Here is a 17,213-nt window from a genome sequence, read left to right as displayed (position 1 = left end):
TAGAATTAAAATATCTCAGAGTTAACATTCTAGTGAAGACCTAGAATTAAAAAGTTAAATATATAATGATAACTGTTGTATTTTTAAAACTGGGTAATGGGATGGAGTTGCTGGAAGGAGAGTCAGAGAAGGCCTCTTTGAGGAACTAACTTTGTGCAAGAACCTGAGTGATGAGAGGAAACACTTATGCAGAGGTCAAGGTGAAGAGCATTCGAAGCAGAGGAAACAACGAAGGGCCTTGAGATAGGAACAATAGAATTTAGAAGAGTAGAAAGAGAACCAGAATGTCGCAGAGTGGTGAGTGAATGAAAACAGGCATGAGATGAGGAGAGAGAAATGGATCTAAGGTTAGGCATGGTAAGGAATACGGCTTTTTTCTTTTAAGCAAGCACATCAACGAATATGATTCCTTACAGGCAAGTTATGTTTAGTGTAACCTAGCTAAGAGGTTAGAGAAATCTGCAATATATTTAGGGATATTTTGATTTACAAAATCAACTAAACTACAGAAGTTTATTTAAGCTTTAGGGTACCCATTTCTCTTGAGCAGTTCTTTTTCACAAGTCACCTTTACAGTGTTACATACATGACGTTCACTCATTTATAAAATGTTCAAAAGTACATACACAGAATTTACTTTTAGGAACTTTAGGTGCAAGATATTTTAAATCTTTTAAAAATGTATCCTGTTTTCTTATAGGCAACGTTAAATATCATTCACAATGTTGTTCTCTCAGTTCTTGACAAAAACCAAAGAACTAGAGAATTGGAGGAGATTTCACAACAGAAGAATGCTGCAAAGGATAATTCCCTGGATACAGAGGTGGCTTATTTAATCCAGGAAGGCATATTTGTAAGTGATGCATTCAGTGAGAATGAATTAACACCTATAGCAATTGACACTACCTCTCAAAGAAATGCATCTCCAAATAGTGAGCCCTGCAGCAGTGATTCGGTATCTGAACCAGAATGTACTACTGATTCTTCATCCAGTAAAGAGCAGACATCATCATCAGCTATTCCAGGAGGTGTGGACATTATGTGAGTATGGTGACTGCTGCCAACTAAACAAGATTTTGAATCATCTTATTAATGGTTTCAGTAGATTGATTATTCAGTTTATTGAAAAACCATGTAAACTTTGGTCTTGGAATTTATTTTAACAAAAATCAACTTTATGAAACGTATCATTTTGGAAATGTATGGAAGGTAGTTAGGAGGTGAGCTTTGGAAGTAATCGAGAATTGCAGAATTTTAAGGCTAGAAAGGAATTATTTAAGTAAATGCCTTCATTTCAAAGAGTTTAGATGACTTAAAGTCAGTAGTGACAGAACTTGTCCTGAAACTCACATCAGTATTACCTATTTTTCTTTTCTATTATGTCACTTTGTATTTTGTATGTAGTGAAAATCTGTTTGATTTACAGTTTTTGATTTTTCAAAGACATGAATTTCCAAGTGGATCATATTGTCTTTTTCAACATTACTTTTTAAAACTTATTATTTTGAAATAATTTAATATTTACAGAAAAGTTGCCAAAATAGTACTAAAAACTCTCATATATCCTTCACTTTGATTTCCCAATTGTTAACAGGTTACCATATTGCCCTGTTTCTCCCACCCTCCCTTTTTCTCTCTCCTTCTCTCTTCCCCTTACCTTCTTTGTCTCTCATGTTAATATTTTTCCTGAATCATTTGACAATAGGTTGCAGACTTGATGTCCCATTATCCCCAAATACTTCAGTGTATATTTCCTAAATATAATAATACTCCCTTAAATAACCACAGTATACCAATTAAAATCAAGGAAACATTGATAATAAGAACTCAGAACTTCTGTTCATTTTCACATAAGTCAGCTTATGGCTCAGGAGCTTATCAAGGTTGCATTTAACAGCATAAAGTCAGCTATATCACCTCCATTCCCCACCAAAAAGAAAACCCCCAAAAAACTCTGAATTACATATTAATAAAAACATTTTTTTTCTGTTCAGTCTAATAGTTCACATTTACTGGTTAGGGTACAGTCTAAAACTGCTATTAAAAGAGATGTAAAAACCTCTATAGCTTAAGCCAGTGGTCGGCAAACTGCAGCTCGCGAGCCACATGAGGCTCTTTGGCCCCTTGAGTGTGACTCTTCCACAAAATACCACGTGCGGGTGCGCACGTACAGTGCGATTGAAACTTTGAGGCCCATGCGCAGAAGTCGGTTTTCGGCTCTCAAAAGAAATTTCAATCGTTATACTGTTGATATTTGGCTCTGTTGACTAATGAGTTTGCCGACCACTGGCTTAAGCAATATAGCATTATGGTCCTCTCATGTAACAGGTCAGAGGTAGGTGGTCCAGAGCTGAATAGGCAGCTCTCCCATCCTAATTGTGTAGCTTCTATCTTTGTCTAAGGAGGTTTTTGTTTTTTATTTTTTTATTCTTTATTGTTTAAAGTATTACATATGTCTCCTTTTTCCCCCATTGACCTCTCTCTGGTCATTCCCACCCATCCCCCAGCACACACCCTCACCCCACTACTGTCTGTGTCCATGGGTTATGCTTATATGCATGCTTACAAGTCCTTTGGTTGATCTCTCACCCCCCAGACTCCCCAACACCCCTGCCTTCTCTGAGGTTTGATGGTCTGTTCGATGCTTCTGTGTCTCTGAATCTATTTTAGTTCATCAGTTTATGTTCTTCATTATATTCCACAAATGAGTGAGATCATGTGATATTTATCTTTCTCCGACTGGCTTATTTCACTTAGCATAATGCTCTCCAGGTCCATCCATGCTGCTGCAAATTGGTAAGAGTTCCTTCTTTTTTACAGCAGCGTAGTATTCCATTGTGTAAATGTACCACAGTTTTATAATTCACTCAATTGCTAATGGGCACTTAGGCTGTTTCCAAATCTTAGCTATTGTAAATTGTGCTGCTGTGAACATAGGGGTGCATATATCCTTTCTGATTGATGTTTCTGTTTTCTTGGAATATATTCCTAGAAGTGGAATTACTTGGTCAAATGGGAGTTCCATTTTTAATTTTTTGAGGAAACTCGATACTGTTCTCCACAGTGGCTGCACTAGTCTCCATTCCCACCAGCAGTGCACCAGGGTTCCTTTTTCTCCTCATCCTCTCCAGCACTTGTTTGTTGATTTGTTGAGGATAGCCATTCTGACTGGTGTGAGATGGTACCTCATTGTCGTTTTGATTTGCATCTCTCAGATGATTAGTGACTTTGAGCATGTTTTCATATGTCCTCTTTTGAAAAGTGTCTATTTAGGTCTTTTGCCCATTTTTTGGTTGGATTGTTTATCTTCCTTTTGTTAAGTTGTATGAGTTCCCTGTAAATTTTGGAGATTAAACCCTTATCGGTTATAACATTGGCAAATATGTTCTCCCATGCAGTGGGCTTTCTTGTTGTTTTGTTGATGGTTTCTTTTGCTGTGCAGAAGCTTTTTATTTTGATGTAGTCCCATTTGTTTCTTTTCTCCTTAGTTTCCATTGTCCTCGGAGCTGTATCGGTAAAAATACTGCTATGACATGTCTGATATTTTGCTGCCTATGGATTCTTCTAAGATTTTTATGGTTTCCCATCTTACATTTTTATGGTTTCCCATCTTACATTCCCATCTTACATATAAAGATATTGCTATGACATGTCTGATATTTTTCTGCCTATGGATTCTTCTAAGATTTTATGGTTTCCCATCTTACATTTTGAGTTTATTTTTGTGAATGGTATAAGTTGGTGGTCTAGTTTCATTTTTTTGCATGTATTTATCCAATTTTCCCAACACCATTTATTGAAGAGACTGTCTTGACTCCATTGTATGCTCTTGCCTCCTTTGTCAAATATTAATTGAGCATACTGGCTTGGGTTGATTTCTGGGTTCTCTGTTCGGTTCCATTGGTCTATATGTCTGTTTTTGTCCAGTATCAGGCAGTTTAAGAACAATGGCTTTGTAATATACTAGTAGTGTGATATCTGGTATTGTGATCCCTCCAACTTTGTTCTTCTTTCTCATGATTGCTGTGGCTATTCGGGTTCATTTTTTATTGCAGGTGAATTTTTGGAGAGTTTGTTCTAGGTCTATGAAATATGCCGTTGGTATTTTAATGGGGATTGCATTGAATCTATAGATTGCTTTGGGTAGTATGGACATTTTAATGATGTTGATTCTACCAATCCATGGGCACAGTATATTCTTCCATATGTTTATGTCTTCCTTTATCTCTTTTTTCAACATCCTGTAGTTTTCAGAGTACAGGTCTTTTGTCCTTAGTTAAGTTTATTCCTAGGTATCTTAATTTTTTTGGTGCAATGGTAAATGGGATTGTTTTTTTTAACCTCTCTTTCTGTAACTTCACTATTGGTATATAAAAAAAGCCATAGATTACTGGGCGTTAATTTTATATACTGCTACATTGCCAGATTCATGTATTAAATCTAGTATTTTTTTTGATGGAGTCTTTAGGGTTTTCTATGTATAATATCATGTCACCTGTGAATAATGACAGTTTTACTTCTTCTTTTCCAATTTGGATTCCTTTTATTCTTCTTGTCTGATCGCTATGGCTAGCACTTCCAGTACTACCAGTGTCTGGCTTATTTCACATAGCATAATGTCTTCAAGGTTCAACCATGTTGTAGCATGTGTCAGAATTTACTTTTTTCAATGCTGAATACTGTTCTATTGTATGCATAGGCAATGAATGTTTATCCATTCATCTATCAGTGGATTCCTGGGTTGCTCCCATCTCTTGGCTGTTGTTGTTAGTGCTATTACTTGAACATGGGTATGCAAAAACTCTTTGAGATACTGCTTTCACTTCTTTTGTATATATACCTAGAAACACTTGTGAAGTTTTCCCCATCCTACCTAATAATAGACAAATATGCAAATTGACCATACCTTCGCTATGCTCGCGATTGGCCAGGAGGCGCGGGGGCGGGGGGTGGGACTCGGGGTGGCCGGGGTGGCCGATTGGGCTGGCGGGATGCTGAGCTTGCGTCGCCAGCGGCGGCGCGAGCTCAGCGTCTGCGCCATGGCTGTGCTGCGGCACAGAAGGGGCCTCTGGGGCAGCGAGCTCACGTCCCACCACAGACCATCAAAAGCGGGGGAGCTGGGTGCCTGTCCACTCAGGCACCAGGCCTTTCAGAAGCCTTCACCGTGCTGGAGGCTTCTGAAAGGCCTGGTGCACCAGCGGACAGACACCCAGCTCCCCCGTGATCGAAAGCAAAAGCGTGTAGGGGACCCTACACGTGCATGATTCAGTCATGCACTGGGCCTCTAGTATTAACATAAAAAAGGATCCAGTTAATCTTAAAATTAAAAATAATTTGAAAAAGCAAAATTACTAATCCTATCTAATAAAAGTAATATGCAGATTGACCATCACTGCAACACACAATATAGCTGCCCCCATGTGGACACAAGATGGCCACCACAAGATGGCCAGCAGGGGAGGGAAGTTGGGAGGCACCAGGCCTGCAAGGGAGGGCAGTTGAGAGGGACCAGGCCTGCAAGGGAGGGCAGTTGAGAGGGACCAGGCCTGCAAGGGAGGGCAGTTGGAGGCGATCACCCCTGCAGGGGAGGGTAGTTAGGGGTGACCATGCCGGCAGAGGAGGGAAGTTGGGGGCAAACAGGTTGGCTGGGGAGCAGTTAGGCATCAGTCAGGCTGGCAGCGGAGTGGTTAGGGGGTGATCAGGCTGGCAGGCAGAAGCAGTTAGGGGCAATCATGAAGGCAGGCAGGTGATCAGTTGGGAGCCAGCAGTCCTGGATTGTGAGAGGGCAGTCGGACATCCCTCAAGGGGTCCCAGATTGGAGAGGGTGCAGGCTGGACTGAGGGACACGTCCCCCCTCCGTGCACAAATTTCGTGCTCCGGGCCTCTAGTAATTAAATAAATGACTTAAAAAAAACACAAACATTTGGCTTTGTGAATTGTCATCCTATTTTTTAAAGACTTGAGTTGTTTTTCATTGCTCTCTTCTTATATCTTTGTGAATTGGTAGCATATTGTCAACAGTTCCAAATTCTTTATCATTCTGTGATTAGTGACTAATTTTAGAAATCCATCAGAAAATAAAATTTTATTTTAATAATAAATTTGAACTTTGAAATTTAAGCAGTTTGTAGGAGCTGGTATTGAAATAGTACTGGACCATCTATGTAGAATTAAGTTGGAATAGAGGCAGTTTAGCACATTAGAAATAAAATTACACTAATTCTGGATTCTGGTCTCATCCTCTTCATCTTTGTAACTTTGGGTAGGTCACTTGAAACCTTTAGAGATTCAGTGTCCTCATCTATAAAGAAGATATTTACATACCTGCCTCAGAATGTGAGAACCAAACAAATTACTATTTGTGAGAGTACTTGAAGAATATTAACCCCTGTATTATTTTAGAACATTAGTAAATAAATTTAGTGATATTATAATTTTGAAGGATAGCAGTGAATAACTTTCATTAATACCTTACTTAACCCAGTGAGAGTAGTGGTTTTCCTTAAAAATTAATATACATCAAAGCCTCTTTATAATATCTTTGAAAATTATTTTAATTCAACTGAAAGGGAGAAAAAGATTCTAAGGCACTAACTTGGTTTATGTAAACTGAATTGTTGCCATGGAATCAGTGAACTTTACATATACCAGGGGAGAATGTATAAAAATTGAAAGTGATACATTTCCTTTTCAAAACTGGAAAAAAATGCATAACGTCTTATAAATACTTCTGTTCAATTTTAAGTTCGCTGAGGGCAGTGATCTATTATTTCCCCTCCAGTGCCAAGCATTTAAACACAGTAATTGCTCAGGAGATGTTAGTTCAATTAAACTGAATGTTAACATTCATAATTGTAAGTAAAAAGAGAGCTTGTTTGTCATTAAATAACATTCCTTCCTCTTTTCCTCCTTCCACCGTGTCATCTTAAACACCCATGCACAACCTATTACAACAACCACTTTATACCTAAGTAGAATTTTTTTTTCTGTAGTTTTTGCAAAATTTCCAACCAGAGTCTGAACTTAACTATTAAAAATATTAGTAGAAGGAGAAAATTATTCTTATAAAAGATTCGGGTAAAATATATTTGTATTGTCTTGACTTGTTTAAGTGATAGATCCTTCACCACACCAAAAAAAAAAGTATTTGGCACATCACAGAATTTTTCCTTAAATGATAATTTTATAGCATTTTGTTTTTTATTGATATGTCATCTATGTAGAACAATGTGTTCACAACTTTCCCTGACTTAATCTATTTTTTATCATTTTCAGGGTGAATGAAGACATGAAATTAACTGACTTAGAACTAGGAAAGCTGGCAAATAATATCCAGGAGTTATTGTATAGTGCCTCAGACATATGCCATGATCGAGCTGTCAAATTTCTCATGTCAAGAGCAAAGGTTAGTTGTTTTGATAAAGCTTTAGATATTTTATATATAGTGTAATTATTTTGAAAATCTGGAATCATATCCCTGTTTATGTCCCTATGTTCCCCATAATGCATATGATATTTTTAACACTTAGTAAGATTAATTATTAGGAAGATGTTAAAATAATCCAAATAAGAGAAATAGTAAAACGTATTCAAGTATTCTTTTCAAATAAATGATTTAATAAAAGACTTTGAAATATACCTTAATAATTAATTTGAAATTAATAATGCTGTTTTGTACATGTGAGTGTAATTAGTCAAACAATTTATTATTAAAATTAGTTGAACTCCAATATTGTGAAATCCTATATAATAAAAGGCTAATATGCAAATTGTCCCACAACTGGGAGTTCAACCAGGGGCAGGGCTGGCTGGCCAACTACCTGCAGCCCCTCCCCCCAGCCAGCTCCACCCCCAATCGGGGGTGGAATTGGCAAGCCAACCACCCGCATCCCCTCCCCACGGCCGGCCCAGCCCAATCAGCCTCGATCAGGGAGGGCTGGCCAGACCCTAACCATGCACAAATTTGTGCACTGGGCCTCTAGTTTTTATATAATACTAGAGGCCCGGTGCACGAAATTCGTGCATGGGGGTGTGTGTCCCTCAGCCTAGCCTGCACCCTCTCCAATCTGGGACCCCTCGAGGGATGTCCGACAGCCTGTTTAGGCCCGATCCTCCCTCTCACAATCCAGGACTGCTGGCTCCCAACTGCTTGCCTGCCTGCCTTCCTGATTGCCCCTAACCGCTTCTGCCTGCCAGCCTGATCACCTCCTAACCTCTCCCTTGCCAGCCTGATTGATGCCTAACTGCTCTGCTGCCAGCCTGTTTGCCCCTAACTGCCCTCCCCTGCAGGCCTGTTCCCCCCAACTGCTCTCCTCTGCAGGCCTGGGTCCCCCCTAACTGCCCTCCCCTGCAGGCTTGATAGCCCCCAACTGCCCTCCCTTGCAGGCCTGGTCCCTCCCAACTGCCCTCCCCTGCTGGTCTGATTGCCCACAACTGCCCTCCCTTGCAGGCCTGGTCATTCCCAACTGCCCTCCACTGCTGGCCATTTTGTGGTGGCCATCTTGTGTCCACATGGGGCAGCCATCTTGTGTGTTGGAGTGACGGTCAATTTGCATATTACTCGTTTATTAGGATAGAGGCCTGATGCACGGGTGGGGGCAGGCTGGTTTGCCCTGAAGGGTGTCCCAGATCAGGGTGGGGGTGGCCTGGGCGAGGGGCCTATGGTGGTTTGCAGGCCAGCCATGCCCCCTGGCTACCCAAGCGGAGGCCCTGGTATCTGGGATTTATTTATCTTCTATAATTGAAACTTTGTAGCCTTCAGCAGAAGCCAGGGCAGGCAGGAAGCTTGGCTTCCTCCATTGCCAGGGGCAACCCAAGCCTCTTGCTCTCTCCAGCTCTGTGGCTGCTGCCATTTTTGTTGGAATTTATTTATCTTCTATAACTGAAACTTTGTAGCCTTGAGCGGAGGCCAGGGCCAGCCAGAGCAGGCGGGAAACTTGGCTTCCTCCATTGCCGGGGAAACCCAAGCCTCCTGCTCACTCCGTGGCCACAGCCATCTTGGTTTGGTTAATTTGCATACTCGCTCCTGATTGGCTGGTGGGCGTGGCTTGTGGGCGTAGCAGATGTACGGTCACTTTGCATGTTTCTCTTTTATTAGTGTAAATTGTGAATTTATTTGAGCTGCTGTATTAAATGGTTTGGGATAAAATTGAGACATCTTAAGCTTTTTACATTCAATTTTTGAGACTGAAGTATTAGAATCATTAAAATAATGATTTCAAAATAATTTTTTTAATTAATATTTTAAATATAATAAAATAATAACATTTGTCCAACTGAGTGGTTTTGTAGCATATTTGGTGATATACTAACTGTCACGATTTTTGTGTTATCTTTAAAATTTAGGATGGTTTTCTTGAGAAGCTAAATTCCACGGAATTCATAACACTTTCTAGGTTAATGGAAACATTCATTTTAGACACTGAACAGATCTGTGGAAGAAAAAGCATGTCATTACTTGGAGCACTTCAGAGCCAAGCTAATAAATTTGTAAACAGGTTTCATGAAGAGAGAAAAACTAAGCTCAGGTATCATTACTATGTCTATTCTGTCCTTAACTTTTTTCCTTTTCTTTACAAAAACACAATTATATTTAAAAGAAGAAACTTAACTGATTGGCCAACCAAAACTCCTAAGTTTTTCCTTTTTAATTAAAGGCAGATTTGGAATCAAAATCACATTTTTTGGCTTTTCAAAATGAAGTTAGAATGTTTATTCCCATTAAAATATTTATCAGGAAGATTTTTAATAGATTGCCTTTTCCCCCCACTGAAAGTGAAGATAATTATGTTTCATCACTTTTCTTGGTTAGTGTAAGACCGTGGTCAGCAAACTGCGCCTCGCGAGCCACATGTGGCTCTTTGGCCCTTTGAGTGTGGCTCTTCCACAAAATACCACGGCCTAGGCAAGTCTATTTTGAAGAAGTGGCGTAAGAAGAAGTTCAAGTTTAAAAAATTTGGCTCTCAAAAGAAATTTCAGTCGTTGTACTGTTGATATTTGGCTCTGTTGACTAATGAGTTTGCTGACCACTGGGCTAAGACATATAAAAAGAGAAATATTTTCTGAAAATATTCATACTATTTATGAATGATTTCAATTTACTAATGTGTTCAGCACTTTTAAGTCTTATGTACTAACAATATAGCTAATAGCCATTGCTATTTAAAAACTCAGTGTCTTGTATTGCATGAGCTCTACTTGAATTTAACTTACTTGTAGTTTTTATTATTAAAAGATATAACAAAAGTTTTATGTATTTTCTCAGCTCTTTTCAACCAAGAAAAATGGCATTAAAATGTTAAGGTTTATCTTTCTTTTTATTTTTAAATAGCCTCCTCTTAGACAATGAGCGCTGGAAACAAGCTGATGTTCCTGCAGAATTTCAGGATCTTGTTGATTCTCTGTCAGATGGAAAGATTGCTTTACCTGAAAAAAAGTCAGGGGGTATGTCTGTTTTTTCACACACTCTCTTCCAATTTTATATTGTTTGTTCATTTTGTAGCAATGCTTAATATTTCATTAATTGACAGTACATCCTTAAAAGCCTAGAACTAATACTCCCAGCTTAGTTAGTAGTTGACTAGAAAAGTATCAGTGGTAATTTATAATTTAGATATTTATTGATGGGTAATCATATGCCAGACACTGTACCAGGTGGTTTTTCAAACTCCAGTTTTAAAACTCAATCTGTTATGAAGATACTAGAAGCCCGGTGCATGAAATTCGTGCAGCGGGTGTGTGTGTGTGTGGGGGGGTGTCCCTCAGCCCGACCTGAACCCTCTCCAATCTGGGACCCCTTGGGGCAGTTGGACATCCCTCTCACAATCTGGGACTGCTGGCTCCTAACCACTTTGCTGCTTGCCTGCCTGATTGCCCCCTAACCTAAGGTGACCAGATTTTAACATTGGTAAAGCGGGACACCATTGACCGGGGGGGGGGGGGGGGGGGGGGTTTCTTGATTAAAAATTTGGTCTATATGGAGCAACAAAAATTTTCATAGAATGCAAAAATAGTATTGTAATATATTTTTTAAAATTTCAACATAAGTACAATTTACAAATATAATAAATAAAAAATTATGTATAGTATTATTTTATTCTTTGGCATATTTCTCATTAGAGTGAATTTTTTTTAGTAGATTGCTGTTGTTGTTTAAAAGGTCATGAATTTGCTGTAATGTAAGTTGTGTCACTTTCAAGGCCAGCGCTAGACTTTTTGCTGCCACTATAAAATATAAATAATACGAGTACTGTCTGCTAAATTCAAGAAAATTTATGTATTTATGAAATAAATAAATAAATTACTTACCTAAATTATCTGAATAGCTGATTTGTAATGACATCACTTGTTTAACTAGCTTACTAGCACGCAGTACGATGTGTATCATCTGAGAGACAGTTACAAAATGTTTTCGTCGTTGCCAATCCCAAAAAATGCCATTGTTCATTAAGTCCAAACAATGGTGGTCGAATTCTAACAACTGATCAACAATGCGAACTTTGATAAGCAGTTCTTGATAATCAGTTCTCAACAATTACTTGTTATTATTAAAGTTTAACATTATAAAATTAACAAAAATAATATAAAACTCATATCCTGGCTAAATAGCCACATGGCCGCTGAAAACCATATATTCCCTTCCCATTCTCCCACTGTTCCCTAGCTTGTCGTGCATTCTTTCCAAAAATCGGGACTTTTTAAAAACGCCGCGGGACGCGGGACAAATTGTTAAAAATTGGGAATGTCCCGCCAAAAGCGGGATGTCTGGTCACCTTATCCTAACCACTCCCCTGCCAGTCTGATTGATGCCTAACTTTCCCCTGCCGGCCTGATCTCCCACAACTGCCCTCCCCTGCTGGCTATCTTGTGGTGGCCATCTTTTGACGATGTGAGGGCAGCCATCATATGGTGGCGTCGCATGAGAGCGTGATGTCACCTAGGCTCTTATTATATAGGACTATTGTTACATTGTTTAACAGTGAGGAAATGAGGATGCATGAAGCTTTGAAGGGTTAAGAAATTTTGTATAAATGTGATGAGCTGGAATTTGAAACCAGCATCGTATAATTTCATAGTTATGTTCTTTTTTAAAAAAAATATTTATTCAGATTATTCCAGGTGGTCCTCCTTTTTTCCCTCCATAGCTCCCCTCCACCAGGTTCCCAGGCCCCCCCCCAAACCGTCCCATGCCCTTACCCCCCCCCCGACTGTCCTCATCCATAGGTGTATGATTTTTGTTCAGTCTCTTCCCACACCCCCCACACCCCTTTCCCCCTAAGGATTGTCAGTCCACTCCCTTTCTATGCCCCTGATTCTATTATATTCATCAGACTATTCTGTTCATCAGATTTTTTTATTCACTTGATTTTTAGATTCACTCGTTGATAGCTATGTATTTGTTGTTCATAATTTTTATCTTTATCTTTTTCTTCTTCTTCCTCTTCTTAAAGAATACCTTTCAGCATTTCATATAATACTGGTTTGGTGGTGATGAACTCCTTTAGCTTTTTCTTATCTGTGAAGCTCTTTATCTGCCCTTCAATTCTGAATGATAGCTTTGCTGGGTAGAGTAATCTTGGTTGTAGGTTCTTGCTATTCATCATTTTGAATATTTCTTGCCACTCATGTCTGGCCTGCATAGTTTCTGTTGAGAAATCAGCTGACAGTCGTATGGGTGCTCATTTGTAGATAACTGTTTTTCTCTTGCTGCTTTTAATATTCTCTTTGTCTTTTGCTCTTGGCATTTTGATTATGATGTGTCTTGGTGTGGTCCTCTTTGGATTCCTTTTGTTTGGGGTTCTATGCACTTCCTGGACTTGTAAGTCTATTTCTTTCACCAGGTGGGGGAAGTTTTTGGTCATTATTTCTTCAAATAGGTTTTCAGTATCTTGTTCTCTCTCTTCTTCTGGAACCCCCGTAATTCTGATGTTGGTATGCTTGAAGTTGTCCCAGAGGCTCCTTACACTATCTTCATATTTTTGGATTCTTTTTTCTTTTCCGGTTGGGTGTGTTTTGCTTCTTTGTATTTCAAATCTTTGACTTGATTCTTGCGATCCTCTAGTCTGCTGTTGGATCTCTGTATATTATTTTTTATTTCAGTCAGTGTATGCTTAATTTATAGTTGGTCCTTTTTCATATTCTCGAGAGTCTCGCTAAATTTATCGGCCTTTTCTAGAAAATTCTTGAAAAACCTTATAACCATGGTTTTGAACTCTATATCCAGTCCTTTGCTTTCCTCCATTTCTTTCATTTGTGACCTGTTTCTTTGTCTCTGCAGTTTGGCTGCTTCCCTGAGTTGATAGAGTGGCTTTGTGTGCTAGGTGTCCTGTAGGGCCCAGTGGCTCAGCCTCCCCAGTTACCTGAGATGGACACTCTTGGTGCACCCCTTTGTGGGCTTTGTGCACAGTCTTGTTGTAGTTAAGCCTTGATTGTTGTTGGTATCACTGGGAGGAATTGACCTCCAGGCCAATTGGCTGTGAGGATTAGCTGTGTCTGCGCTGGGAGAACTTCTGTGCTGGAGACACCCTTATGAGGCAAGACTTGCTTCAGTGGGGCTTTGGTGCTCACCAAGTCTGCCCCTTGAGTGTGTCCCTTAAGGATCTGAGGAGTTGTAATCTGGATGGTCCTACTCTGACCCCTGGGTACACTGGCTCTTGGATCTCCAAGGAGGTGCTAATTTAACCTCTGCCTGAGGCCACCCAGCAGGAGCTACAGAGAGATCTGCAGATTCCTCTTCTTTGTTTGGGTTTTGGAGGTGCCCAGATGAGGCCAGCTGTGAAGCAATGCAAGCTGCTGTGGGGCCTTCGGCCTTCTTTTGGATGTTCTGGGTCTCTCTGACTCAGCTCCAGTTTGATAGGTAAGTTTAGATTTCAAAGGACCAGGCCATTCATATGCAAAAGCCTCTGCGCACAGCTTGGATGGGGTGGAGTCTCAGGGCAGAGCAAACAGCAATGGCTTCCCGTCAGCCCTGCCCTAAGAGGCCCTCGCGTCTCAGTGTCCCTTGGTAATCGCTGCAAGCACCTCTGAGAGAAAGCTGCCCTCGAGTTCCACCTGCTGCCAGACAGTCCAGTTTCTCTCTGTATGAGTCTGGGTCCTCAGAGTCCCGCCCGAAACTGGAATTCAGAGCTGTTGGGAGCTTGTGTCTCCCTGCGGATTGAAAAAGTCAGCCGTGTACTCAGTTGCCAGCCTTCTTCGCACGCATGCGCGACTCCGTACCTCTGCCTTCCGCACCTCCTCTGAGTCTCAGTGTGCTTTTCTCTTTCCTTCTAGTTGTAGAATTTCCACTCAGCCAGTCTTTCTGTGTTCTGGATGATGTCCGTTTTGTCTTTTAGTTGTAGTTTTGAAGTTGTTGTGCAAGGTGGCAAGTTCAGGTGTTTACCTATGCCGCCATCTTGGTTTCTCCCTCATAGTTATGTTCTTAACCACTGTACCATATCATTCAGTACAAGTATTTATACAGCAGGAAGTAAGCTTCTGTGTGTCATATTGAGACAGGGATAGCAGTTATAGTTTTACTTTAAAAGGGTTATGTCTAATAAAAAAATACAGATTAGCAGTCACATTAGACACAGTATATTAATTAGTAAGTAATGTAGTATGATGCGATAAAATAAAAATGTAAAGAATCATAGAAAAAGATAATTATGAAGGAGACTAAGAAGGAAGAGTCAGAGAGGTAGGAAGAAACCCAGAAGAACATAGAATTAAAAAATTAGAGTTTCAAGAAGAGAATTGTCATTGGTATCAAATACTGGTTGGGTTATATATGAAGTGGGTTTTATATCATGCTAGAGGCCCGGTGCACGAAATTCGTGCACAGGAGGGGGGATGTCCCTCAGCCCAGCCTGCACCCTCTCCAATCTGGGACCCCTCGAGGGATGTCCAACTGCCCTCTCACAATCCAGGACTGCTGGCTCCCAACTGCTTGCCTGCCTGCCTTCCTGATTGCCCATAACTGCTTCTGCTTGCCAGCCTGATCACCCCCTAACCACTCCCCTGCCAGCCTGATTGATGCCTAACTGCTCTCCTGCCAGCGTGTTTGCCCCTAACTGCCCTCCCCTTTAGGCCTGGTCACCCCTAACTGCCCTCCCCGGCAGGCCTGGTCATCCCTAACTGCTCTCCCCTGCAGGCCTGATCGCCCCTAACTGCCCTCCCTTGCAGGCCTGGTGCCTCCCAACTGCCCTCCCCTGCTGGCCATCTTGTGGTGGCCATCTTGTGTCCACATGGGGGCAGGATCTTTGACCACATGGGGGCAGCTATATTGTGTGTTGCAGTGATAGTCAATCTGCATATTACTCTTCTATTAGATAGGATAGAGGCCTGGTGCATGGATGGGGGCCAGCTGGTTTGCCCTGAAGGGTGTACCGGATCAGGGTGGGGGTTCCTTTGGCGTGTGGGGTGGCCTGAGTGAAGGACCTGTGTTGGTTTGCATTCCGGCCACACCCCCTGACGACTCAAGTGGAGGCCCTGGTATCTGGGATTTATGTATCTTCTACAATTGAAACTTCGTAGCCTGGAGCAGAGCCAAGCCTCCTGCTTGCTCCGTGGCAGCCATTTCTGTTGAGATTTATGTATGTTCAATAATTGAATCTTTGTAGCCTTGAGCTGAGGCCTAGGCCAGCCAGCGCTGCAGAAGCTTGGCTTCCTCCATCGCCGGGGGCAACCCTAGCCTCCTGCTCTTCCAGGTCTGTGGCTGCCGCCATTTCTGTTGGAATTTATTTACCTTCTATAATTGAAACCTTGTAGCTTTGAGTGGAGGTCTAAGCCAGCAAGGGCAGGTGGGAAGCTTGGCTTCCTCCATTGCCAGGGAAACCCAAGCCTCCCTCCTGCTCTCTGTGGCTGCAGCCATCTTGGTTGGGTTTATTTGCATATTTGCTTCTGATTGGCTGGTGGGCGTGGCTTTGGGTGTAGCGGAGGTACAGTCAATTTGTGTATTACTCTTTTATTAGATAGGATTAACATATGATAATAGTGTAAAGTTATTGTCCTGTAATACCAGATTCAAAACTATGAAGTCCTTGAATAGTTTTAATGGAGGAGGTAGTTGCATTTTTACATTTTATGCATTTAATGAAAATTTAGTATTTTTACATAGAAATATTTTTAAATTGTATACTTTACATTTGTACAATATACAATTGCACATAATAGAAAGATGGAGTAAAATATAGTGACCACTAGTTTGACATGTAGATCATTTGCAGTCTTATTCAGTAGAATGATAGAGTCAGATTATCATTCAATGCTAAGTAAGTCAAAAGGTGAGGAAGGGTAGACAAGTGTAGCCTACTTTTTCAACAAGTTTCGCTGTTTACATGATGAAGCAACAGCTAGAGATATAAGATAAATTAGAGCTTTTTACCTTAATCCACTCAGGGAGTTGAGAAGAGTTTTAACATAGGAGAAGCATAGTTATATTTTTATGCTTAACAGAGGAAGAAGATTAATTTATGATAAGAATGACATAGTGATTATGGAGCAATTACCCTGGAATTGAATTGAGAGTTCAGGAGAAAGGCTGTCTCTTCTTCTACCACTGTGGCAAGAGAGGAGGGTTAAAGACAGGTGTAAAATAGATTAATTCATTTAGAGGGAGGACTGAAAAGAAATTGTGATTAGAAATTATATCACACTGAATTTCTTTACTTTGAAGGAATGAGGAAGTAGACATTTAATGTATCAACATAATAATGTCCAAACCTGTACAGAATTATAAGCGCTTATTTGAGCCAAACTGATGGCATTTGAAAAACAAGATCTCAAATCCTTCAGTAAATGACAGTTTTGCACTTCTTTTTATACATTTGGAATGAAGGAGGGAATGTAAGGAAGATTACATGAAGGTGGGAGAGAGCAAAGTATAGGATAGTTAAGATTGTATTCTCTTTGGAGGGTGGTTACACTTCCAAGGAGTCTGAAAAAGGCATTTCAAAGGTGTGTTAACCTAGAACCACAAAAACAATGGACAGATTTTGCTTAAGGCCAAGATAACCTTTACTAGGAAGAGGCGTGACTACCCACCATGAACTGCCCAGTTTGGATTTTGTTATCAGATCACTCTACGGAGTTACATTCTGTCACTGAACTTGTACATAGCCCCTTTATTATTCACAAATGTCTTAGAGCTTAAAGGGGACTTGAAGCTTAGGCAAGCATGATAATTTGGCTGATTCAGGTAATAATCCAGTCCACCTTTCTTTTCACCTCAACATGAT

General features: G+C 40.5%; 1 protein-coding gene across 6 annotated transcripts in view; it reads left to right on the top strand.

Moving 5' to 3' along the window:
* Positions 1 to 17,213, top strand: part of VPS54 (VPS54 subunit of GARP complex) — a 112,487-nt gene that overhangs the window by 77,629 nt on the left and 17,645 nt on the right. For all 6 annotated transcript variants that reach the window (XR_008558451.1, XM_054727858.1, XM_054727859.1 and 3 more), the window contains 4 exons: positions 701 to 1,041; positions 7,276 to 7,405; positions 9,346 to 9,527; positions 10,331 to 10,443. Coding sequence is in view for 5 of the 6 variants with exons in the window: in XM_054727858.1 (XP_054583833.1) it covers positions 701 to 1,041; positions 7,276 to 7,405; positions 9,346 to 9,527; positions 10,331 to 10,443 (766 nt within the window). In the remaining variant the exon portion in view is untranslated. The remainder of the gene's footprint in view (positions 1 to 700; positions 1,042 to 7,275; positions 7,406 to 9,345; positions 9,528 to 10,330; positions 10,444 to 17,213) is intronic.

The sequence above is a fragment of the Eptesicus fuscus genome, chromosome 16 (assembly GCF_027574615.1).
Source record: "Eptesicus fuscus isolate TK198812 chromosome 16, DD_ASM_mEF_20220401, whole genome shotgun sequence".
Classification (NCBI taxonomy): domain Eukaryota; kingdom Metazoa; phylum Chordata; class Mammalia; order Chiroptera; family Vespertilionidae; genus Eptesicus; species Eptesicus fuscus.
Note: the sequence above shows the minus strand (reverse complement) of the source record. Positions and strands in the feature narration are given on the sequence as shown.